The 11,068-nt window shown below is 42.9% G+C and overlaps 1 protein-coding gene across 1 annotated transcript; it reads right to left on the minus strand.

Annotated features, from left to right (window-relative positions):
- Positions 1–5,745: 5,745 nt before the first annotated feature.
- LOC128590844 (disintegrin and metalloproteinase domain-containing protein 29) lies at positions 5,746–8,304 on the minus strand. Its single transcript, XM_053598313.1, has one exon. It carries the CDS (start codon positions 8,302–8,304, stop codon positions 5,746–5,748), a length of 2,559 nt encoding a protein of 852 aa, XP_053454288.1.
- Positions 8,305–11,068: the final 2,764 nt, after the last annotated feature.

Raw genomic sequence — 11,068 nt, forward strand, 5'->3', positions numbered from 1 at the left:
GCCCCAGAGGAATGGAAGCCATACTAGAGAATATTATAAAAGAAAATTTCCCAAATATCACCAAAGATTCTGACACACTGCTTTCAGAGGGATATCAGACCCTAGGTCGCCTCAACTCTAACCGAGCTTCTCCAAGACACATTGTGATGAACCTGTCCAAAGTCCAGACAAAAGAAAAGATTCTGCAAGCTGCCAGGAGTAAGCGCCAGTTGACCGACAGGGGCAAATCCATCAGAGTGACTGCAGACTTCTCTAATGAAACTTTCCAAGCAAGAAGACAATGGTCATCTACCTTTAATCTACTTAAACAGAACAATTTCCAGCCCAGAATTCTGTACCCTGCTAAGCTAAGCTTAAAAATTGACGGAGAAATCAAATCATTTACTGATATACAAACATTGAGGAAATTCGCCACAAGACCAGCTCTACAGGAAATATTTCAACCTGTTCTACACACTGACCATCACGATGGATCAGCAGCAAAGTAAAAACTCAGAAATTAAAGGACAGAACCTAACCTCCACACTGATGCAAAAGATAAAACTAAGCAATGGACTCTCACAAAATAAGATGAATAGAACACTAGCACACTTATCAATTATCTCAATAAATGTTAATGGCTTGAATTCCCCACTGAAGAGGCATAGATTGGCTGACTGAATTAAAGAACACAAGCAATCCATTTGTTTTCTGAAGCCTGAAGAAAACATACCAGGCTTCAAAAGACAAATTAAAACTCCAAGTCAAGGGTTGGAAGACAATTTTTTAGGCAGATGGAATTCAGAAGAAAAGAGGAGTTGCAATCTTATTTTCAGATACATGTGGATTTAAAGCAACTAAAGTCAAAAAAGACAAAGATGGTCACTTTATATTGGTCAAGGGAAAAATACAACAAGAAGACGTTTCAAGTCTAAATATTTATGCACCCAATTTAAATGCTCCCACATTCTTGAAACAGACCTTACTCAGTCTGAGCAATATGATATCTGATAATACCATAATAACAGGGGACTTTAACACTCCTCTTACACAGCTGGACAGATCCTCTAAACAGAAATTAAACAAAGATATAAGAGATTTAAATGAGACCCAAGAACAACTGTGGTTGATAGACACATATAGAACACTCCATCTCAAAGATAAAGAATACACATTCTTCTAATCACCCAATGGAACATTTTCCAAAATTGATCATATCCTGGGACACAAACAAATATCAACAGAATCAAAAGGATTGAAATTTTACTTTGTATCTTCTCAGACCATAAGGCACTCACGGTGGAACTCAACTCTAACAAAAACGTTCAACCCCACACAAAGACATGGAAACTAAACAGTCTTCTGTTGAATAACAGATGGTTGCAGAAGGAATAAGGCAGGAAATTATTAACATCCTTGAGCATAACAACAATGAAGACACAAGCTACCAAAACCTGTGGGATACCGCAAAAGCAGTTTTGAGAGGAAAATTTATCGCTTTAGATGCCTACATTCGAAAAACAGAAAGAGAGAGCATCAACAAAATCACAAGCTATATTATGGAGTTGGAAAAAGAAGAACAATCTAAGCCTAATGTCAGTAGAAGAAAAGAAATCTCCAAAATCAAATCAGAGATCAATGAAATTGAAAACAAAAGAATCATTCAGAAAATTAATGAAACAAGGAGTTGGCTTTTTTAAAAAATTAATAAAATAGATAAACCATTGGCCAGACTAATGAGAAATAGAAAAGTAAAATCTCTAGTAACCTCCATCAGAAATGATAAAAGGGAAATAACAACTGATCCCACAGAGATACAAGAGATCATCTCTGAATACTACCAGAAATTCTATGCCCAGAAATTTGACAACGTGAAGAAAATGGATCAATATTTGAAATCACACCCTCTCCCTAGACTTAGCCAGGAAGAAATAGAGCTCCTGAACAAACCATTTACAAGCACTGAGATTAAGGAAACAATAAAAAATCTTCCAACCCAAAAATGCCCTGGTCCAGATGGCTTCACACCAGAATTCTATCAAACCTTCAAGGAAGAGCTTATTCCTGTACTGCAGAAATTATTCCAAAAAATTGAGGAAGAAGGAACCTTCTCCAACACATTCTATGAAGGAAACATCACCCTGATACCAAAACCAGGAAAAGACCCAACCAAAAAGGAGAATTTCAGACCAATCTCACTCATGAATATAGATGCAAAAATTCTCAACAAAATCCTAGCCAATAGATTACAGCTTATCATCAAAAAAGTCATTCATCATGATCAAGTAGGTTTCATCCCAGGGATGCAAGGCTGGTTTAACATACGCAAGTCCCTAAATGCTATCCACCATAGTAACAGAGGCAAAAATAAAGATCACATGATCCTCTCAATAGATGCAGAAAAAGCATTTGATAAAATCCAGCATCCTTTTCTAATTAGAACACTGAAGAGTATAGGCATAGGTGGCACATTTCTAAAACTGATTGAAGCTATCTATGACAAACCCACAGCTAATATTTTACTGAATGGAGTAAAACTGAAAGCTTTTCCTCTTAAAACTGGAACCAGACAAGGTTGTCCTCTGTCACCTTTACTATTCAACATAGTGCTGGAAGTTCTAGCCAATACAATTAGGCAAGACAAGGAAATAAAGGGAATCCAAATGGGGGCAGAGGAGGTCAAACTCTCCCTCTTTGCTGATGACATGATCTTATACTTAGAGAATCCCAAAGACTCAACCACAAGACTCCTAGAAGTCATCAAAAAATACAGTAATGTTTCAGGATATAAAGTCAATGTCCACAAGTCAGCAGCCTTTGTATACGCCAATAAGTCAAGATGAGAAGCTAATTAAGGACACAACTCCCTTCACCATAGTTTCAAAGAAAACTAAATACCTAGGAATATACCTAACAAAGGAGGTGGAGGACCTCTATAAAGAAAATGATGAAATCCTCAGAAAGGCAATAGCAGAGGATTTTAACAAATAGAAGAACACACCATGCTCATGGATGGGAAGAATCAACATTGTTAAAATGTCTATACATCCCAAAGCAATCTACCTATTCAATGCCATTCCTATCAAAATACCAACATTGTACTTTCAAGATTTGTAAAAAATGATTCTGCATTTTGTATGGAACCAGAAAAAAACCCGTATAGCTAAGGCAGTTCTCTGTAACAAAAATAAAGCTGGGGGCATCAGCATACCAGATTTTAGTCTGTACTCCAAAGCCATAGTGGTCAAGACAGCATGGTACTGGCACAAAAATAGAGACATAGACACTTGGAATCGAATAGAAAACCAAGAAATGAAACTAACATCTTACAACCACCTAATCTTTAATAAACCAAACAAGAACATATCTTAGGGGAAAGACTCCCTATTCAATAAATGGTGTTGGGAGAACTGGATATCCACATGTAAAAGACTGAAACTGGACCCACACCTTTCCCCACTCACAAAAATTGATTCAAGATGGATAAAGGACTTAAATTTAAGGCATGAAACAATAAAAATCCTCCAAGAAAGCAAAGGAAAAACACTGGAAGATATTGGCCTGGGGAAAGACTTCATGAAGAAGACTGCCATGGCAATTGCAATAACAACAAAAATAAACAAATGGGACTTCATTAAACTGAAAAGCTTCTGTACAACCAAGGAGACATCAACCAAAGCAAAGACACAACCTAGACAATGGGAAAGGATAGTTGCATATTTTGAATCAGACAAAAGCTTGATAACTAGGATCTATAGAAAACACAAATTAATCCACATGAAAAAAAACAAGAATCCCATATATCAATGGGCAAGAGACATAAACAGAACCTTCTCTAAAGAAGACAGACGAATGGCTAACAAACATATGAAAAAATGTTTATCATCCCTATAAATTAGAGAAGTGCAAATCAAAACAACCCTGAGATATCATCTAACCCCAGTGAGAATGGCCCACATCACAAAATCTCAAAATTGTAGATGCTGGCATGGGTGTGGAGAGAAGGGAACACTTTTACACTGCTGGTGGGGCTGCAAACTAGTACAACCTTTCTGGAAGGAAGTATGGAGAAACCTCAAAGTACTCAAGCTAGACCTCCCATTTGATCCTGCAATCCCATTACTGGGCATCTACCCAGAAGGAAAAAAATCCTTTTATCATAAGGACACTTGTACTAGACTGTTTATTGCAGCTCAATTTACAATCGCCAAAATGTGGCAACAGCCTAAATGCCCACCAACCCAGGAATGGATTAACAAGCTGTGGTATATGTATACCATGGAATACTATTCAGCTATTTAAAAAAAAAATGGAGACTTTACATCCTTCGTATTAACCTGGATGGACGTGGAAGACATTATTCTTAGTAAAGCATCAGAAGAATGGAGAAGTATGAATCCTATGTATTCAATTTTGGTATGAGGACAGTTAACGACAATTAAGGTCGGTGGGGGAGGGGGATGGAAAAGCAGAGAGAGAGAAAGAGGGAGAGGGATGGGGCCTTGGTGTGTGCCACACCTTCTGGGGGCAAGACATGATTGCAAGAGGGACTTTACCTAACAAATGCAATCAGTGTAACCTGGCTTATTGTACCCTCAATGAATCCCCAACAATAAAAAAAGAAAAAAAAAAAGAATCCCCTTTCACTAACTCTTGGTTTTTCAGACAAAGCCTAACTCTTTTAGCCAATTGTCACTTAAAGAATCTTTAAACCCTGGCTCAGCACCCTTAGCACAGTGGTTATGGTGCCAGCCACATACACAGAGATTGGTGGGTTCGAACCTAGCCTGGGTCAGCTAAACAGCAACAACTGCAACAACAACAACAACAACAACAACAACAAAATAGCCAAGAGAATCACTTAAGTGCAGGAGTTTGAGGTTGCTGTCAGCTGTCATGCCACTACTCTACTGAAGGCAACATAATGAGACTCTGTCTCAAAAAAAAAAAGAATTGTTAAATCCTCTCGAACCTGTAAGCTCCTGTTTCCATTTGTCCCTCCTTTCTGAGACAAACCAATGTAGAGTTTTCCCTGTATTGATGTATGACCTCACCTGTGATTCCTGTCTCCCTAAAATATATAAAACCAAACTGTCCCCCCCCACACCCGAGTGTCCACTTCCTCATGGCTTCTTGAGTGTGGCTCCAGGTCATGATCCTCAAGTTTGGCTCAGAATAAACCCTCAATTATTTTACAGAGTGTGGTTTCTTTTCCCTCCACAAGTCATTGGGCTAATAGCTGCTGATGAACAGAACAAGTGAGAGCAAACACCCCATGCTACTAACTGGGTACTAAGTATAAAACATTAACTGCAAGAGGGAGATTTCATTCAGGAGTTAGGAGAAAATGGCAGAGCTTGGGGTGACCAGCCCCTGGAAGGCTGTAGGACGGACCTCACTCACCTGAGATGTGGAGATCATTATTGCTGCAAGTCTGGGATATTGGTAAAGAGCTCAGAGCACTGGAAGCCAAAAGCATGGGCGTCACACAGGAGACAGCTGTGCTGGTCTCTCTGAGGCTGACAACGAAGTTGGTCTGGAGTGAATTAAAAAGAAAGGTGGGGAGGAGATTCAAATCACGTGCTGCTGCCAGGGTAAAAATCTGTTATTCAAGAAACACTGACAAGAAGGGAGAAAATGGATGTCCCAGGCCTTGAAAAGTTTGTGGAAATCTGAAGAGCAAATTTCAGAAACACAAACAAACACACACTTCAGATTATTTACAACAACGAAGAGTAAGTAGAAACTTGCTAGGACTTAATTTTTTTAATGGCCTTTTTTGGATCCAGTTTTTGGAATCGGTGCGGGGGACTGTTTTCGGGAACCTTGGCTCCGAGAAGAAGGCGCCCTGCTGGGCGGCTTCTGCAGTTTTTCCTTTTCTTTCTGAGGCTGCTTTGGTTTCCCCTCTTGACTGACCACGGATGGCGCCCTGCTGGGTTGAGCACTTGGCACTTTTTCTTTTCCAGGTTGCATCTTTTTCTCTTCTTGACTCATCACAGATGGCGCCCTGCTGGGTTGAGCACTTGGCACTTTTTCCTTTTCTTGACTGACCACGGATGGCGCCCTGCTGGGTTGAGCACTTGGCACTTTTTCCTTTTCTTGACTGACCACGGACGGTGCTCTGCTGGGTGGAGCACTCTTCAGCTTTTCTTTTGCTTTCACTTCTTTCTGCTTTTTCTCCTTCTTTGATTTTTTCCCGCAAAGCATGTAATAAAGGCAACATAACAAAATAAGCAGGATGAGAAGCAACACCAGTAGACATGGGAAACAAAACTTCCTTTTCCTCTGTGTTTTAGGTGGAGGGCCACTGTCAATACTGCCTCCGTAGCCTTTTATCACACAGTGGGGAGGGTCCCACAGGTAGTTGCAGTGGCAATGATGTTTATTGTTACAGATGCCCCTCATGTTACAAAGCTGAGGTGAGCAATCGCTGTCCAGGAAGGCTATGTGCACACAATGCTGCCTGATGCACATATGATCCTGACCACATTCTGTGCCATCTTTCACTTCCCCGATGTCCGGTATCTTCATCCCAATATGGTAGTCAGTACCCCAGCACGTGCCGTCACTGAAGTTAGACAAATACACTGTTGTGTGGTCGCTCAGAGAGGGGAGCTGTTTTACGTTCTCACACTGTAGGCGCCCGCACAGGATGTCCGACTTGCCACATTTTAGGTAAGTGGAGCCTTTGATACCGCAGTGGCCGACTCGGGTACCCTGGGTGTTCACACGTTTGTAGCAGGACTGGTCAGCGTTCTTGGCCTCTTTGCCAAAAATTCGCTGGCAGTGTTGGTCACGGTCGTTGCACCGCTTTTCGTAGCAGTAAGACCTGTCGTTGCAGGGGATCCCGTCTTCCACGTACACGTCGTCGGGACACTTGTGGTAGGTGCCGTTGCACCACTCGGGAAGGTCGCACTCATTGACCACGTTTCGGCACAGCTCCCCCGACGGCAGGAACTGGCAGTTTTTGCAGCAGAGCCCGTAGGCGCAGGCCGAGCCTTGGGTCAGGGTGCAGTCAGGCATGCAGCAGGGGTCTTTGGCACAGTGCTTCAAAAGGCCGCAGTCACACTGCTCTTCTCCTTCCACCACGCCGTTCCCGCACCGCTTCCGGTTGAAGATATCTCTTATGTGGAAGTGTTCCAGCAAACACTTTGTGGTCCGCACCGTGTACTGGTAAAAGTACTCATAACTACAGTTGCTGAATTTCGTCGTGGGCGGGTTGTCCTCATGCATGATACACTTGGGGTGCGAGCAGGTACATGCGCCTCTGTCATGAGGCATGCCCACGTTGTGGCCCAGGTGGTGAGCTGTGGCAATTGCGGATCTGACCAGGGTTTTGTTCCAAAAGGTGATAATGGCACAGTTACGCAGTCCCGTACAGGATCCTCTGGTTAAGCCCGAGCCAGATAACCCTCTCAATGCCCGATTCATGAAGAGATGTGCTATGTCGTGTCGTAGTTTGGCGTAAGTGGTTGTCCATTTCCACCTGCAGAACTCGGGGGCAGAGAAGTTTGGATCATCTACGATAAAGGGATTCTGTTGTGACCAGATCTCCATATTGACTAGTAAAACCTGATTGCCGATGACTAAGTGGATGGAATTCACTATATTAATGAGGACATAGAGATCTTCCATCAACTTTGACTCATTTCTTTCATAGCGTTTGTATAAATAAGAATCGACCACTATCACAAATTCAATGATCCTGAAGTGGATCCACCAGCCCTCGTAAGAACTTGGAGTCCGTAAAAACTCTCTGGGTTCCTGGAATTGTATATGGCACTTGATTTCGTTTTTCCTGAGTCCGGATCTTAAGGTTGGAAATTGTGTCTCCTTGCCATCAATTATATAGACCAAATGTTCAAATATGGTAGAAAACGTCATGGGCTTGATTTCATAAACGATGTCGCTTATCTGTAATATTCCCCGAAAGCCCCCAAAACAGGTGCTGAGAGCAACCAGAGATTCTGGGTCCCCCTCCACGTGACCGTGATAGTAGCAGTCATTCTGGACAAAAGGCTGGTCCTCCAGGACAGCGCCCTGGTCCGTGTAGGTGAACACAGACAGCTGTGGAGACAGCAGACTCCTCTTGACTCTCAGGTGGATGATGTGCTCCTGGGCCCCGAAGTGCAGGCTATAGGAGAGCCAGCCGGGGGTCTTCTTGCCTCTGGCAGTGCCTGTCACCTTCAAGGGTATCACCACCTCTGGGGGGTTGTGGTAATGAGGGTGCTCGCCCTCCATGTGTCCAGAACAGAACAGGAATACCCCAAGCCAGTGCACCAAGAGTAAGGTCTTCACATTCCACAGTTTTTCGGTCACTGTCATTATGAGGCCAGAGCTATGAAAACATTGGCCCAGGGGAGAGCTTGGGGCTGGAGCCATAGCCCTTGTGACCGCTTCTTCTGTGCTGGTCAGTGTGCATGCAGGCTCATCACAGGTACACCTGCTGGAAGAGCTGCACTATCAGAGCTACAATGAAAAGAAAGGAAAAGAAACACATGGGTGAGTGGTTATGGGATGGTGTTGTGGGCGGGGGTGGGGGAGAGGGAGAGAAGCACAGAAGGAGAGTGATTAGCATGTAGATCAAGGGACCAGTCTGGAAACTGCCTGGAACTGGCTCTTAAATGCTGACAGGGAAGAGGGCAAGAGGGAGCATCCATAAAATGAAAACAGGCCACCATTTGACAGTAGTTCTTGAATGTAGGTGAGGAGGGAAATGTGTTCATTATACCATCCTCTAAACATATGAATATTTGAAAACATTTCCACAGTAAACAATTACAACAAAAATCTTTCTTCCTGCCTTTTTTTTTGTTTGCTTTTTGAGACAGAGTCTCACTGTGTCATCCTTGCTACAGTGCCATGGTGTCACAGCTCACAGCAACCTCTAACTCTTGGGCTTAAGCGATTCTTTCCTCAGCCTCCCAAGTAGCTGGGACTACAGGCACGCAGCACAATGTCTGGCTATTTTTGTTGTTGTTGTTTTTGTTGTCATTGTTGTTTTTAGTAGGCCTGGTTTGGATTCCTACCCACCAGCCCCAGTGCATGGGCTGGTGCCCTAACCACTGAGAAACAGGCGCCAAGTCCTTCCTTCCTTCCTTCCTTTCTTTTTGAAACAGAGTCTTGGGTGGCACCTGTGGTTCAGTGGGTAGGGTGCTGGCCCCATATACTGAGGGTGGAGGGTTCGAACCCGGCCCCGGCCAAACTGCAACAAAAAAATAGCTGGTCATTGTGGTGGGCACCTGCAGTCCCAGCTACTGGGGGGGCTGAAGCAAGAGAATCACCTAAGCTCAGGAGTTGGAGGTTGCTATGAGCCATGATGCCATGGCACTCTACCAAAAAAGTGAGACTCTATCTCTAAAAAACAAACAAACAAAAGAAACAGAGTCTCACTCACCCTGGGTAGAGTGCTGTGGCCTCATCATAGTTCACACCAACCTCAAACTCCTTGGCTCATGCAATCCTCCTGCCTCAGTTTCCCAAGGTGTGGGAAATACAGGTGCCCACCACCACAGTCAGCTAACTTTTCTACTTTTAGTAGAGGTGGGGGTCGTCTTCTTGTTCAGGCTGGTCTCAAATTTGGGAGCTCAAGTGATCCTCCTACCTTGGCCTGCTAGAGTGCTGGGATTATAGGCATGAGCCACCATGTCCAGCCTGAACATTTCTTGAAGATAAGCTGAATATATATCTTAGACAGCTGGGACAGCCCCAGTGTGCACAAGTTGAATTGTCATATGCATTAATAGAAGCATTTCTTTTCAACTTCAGGTGATAAATTACTTGACAACATTACCCAGAGATGTTTTTCAAAATGGCTCTCATGTTATTTTGAATTTCCTATGGTAATTATATGTACCTCTCTACAGCAACATGTGGATTAAATTTTCTTTTTCCTCTGTGAACATCGTGTGGGTCTCTCACAAATATTGGTATCTCTTTCAGTGCCTGGTTTTATTCTTTACACAATGAATAATGGCCACCTTGATGTCAAGTGGTTCTTTTGGGAGCCATACAGGTCTTACCCAAAATATGTTAATGCCTCATTACATTTTGGAGAAGAACAGACAACATCTCTGGCCAATTTGTGTTCAGAAACAAAGTGGCGTAGATTCAATTTTCCCTAATCCTTCCTTCCAAATCCAACTTTCCCTGGAACAAGTCCATGGCAAATATAAAGCTGAAGAGAAGAATGCTGACTAATGACCTCTGGACTGTAGGAATGACAGACACTGTGTGTTCTCTGAGTTTTCTTCTCACCTCTCAAGTATATCCCAGACTGGGTGCTGGATGTGTCTTTGACCTGAAACCCCTGATTGGGTACAGACAAAAACTGAAAACCAAACCAAAAACAGAAAACTGAGGAAAATATTTCACTTTTTAGCAAGATGAGGGAGAATGGAAAAGCTCAACAAAGATCCATCAGGTGCTCCTGTCTCGTCCTTATATGCAGGACCCGTGTGCTGACCCACCCACAGTGGTAGCTACAGAGACCTGGCAGACTCACTCAGAACACACTCCACGTTCAGTGCCCTACGGGGCTGAACACTCCACCACCCTGACAACAGGATGACATCAGATGACCAGACAAATGTCATTTAATAACCAGGTAACTATCCGGTTGCTTTGCCCTCACCTCTCTCCACAATTAGGGCCATGAACTGGAATTAGTGGAAGGAAGGAAGGGAGGGAGGGAAGGGAGGGAAGGTTGGTTTTACCCCTAACTTTTACAGTGCTGACATCCATGGACTTGTGACCATTCTTGTCCTGAAAAAAAAATTGTCACTTTTTTGCCAGTTAAGTGTAAAATTGGTAACCATGGGCATTTAAACAAGTTTAAATGGCTGTTGTGTCTTTTATTTAGATAACCCATCTTTCTGAGACCTGACTTTCTTTTCAAGGCTTTGTAGGTAAATTAAATTTTCCTCCATGAAACCCTCATTTCAGGAAGTAGGAACAACTGGTGAGCATAACCCAAGGTGGAATATTGTAAATGATTTTACAGTGTTCAACGGTAACAAACAACTCTCAAACGTTGCTTCCTTTATTGTTTATTTTCATCCAGTGGCATATACGCAGAAAGTCTTCCAAA

The sequence above is a fragment of the Nycticebus coucang genome, chromosome 1, assembly GCF_027406575.1.
Source record: "Nycticebus coucang isolate mNycCou1 chromosome 1, mNycCou1.pri, whole genome shotgun sequence".
Lineage (NCBI taxonomy): Eukaryota > Metazoa > Chordata > Mammalia > Primates > Lorisidae > Nycticebus > Nycticebus coucang.

Coding starts and splice junctions, on each gene's coding strand:
- LOC128590844 (XM_053598313.1), bottom strand. CDS start 8,304: ATGACAGTGACCGAAAAACTGTGGAATGTGAAGACCTTACTCTTGGTG.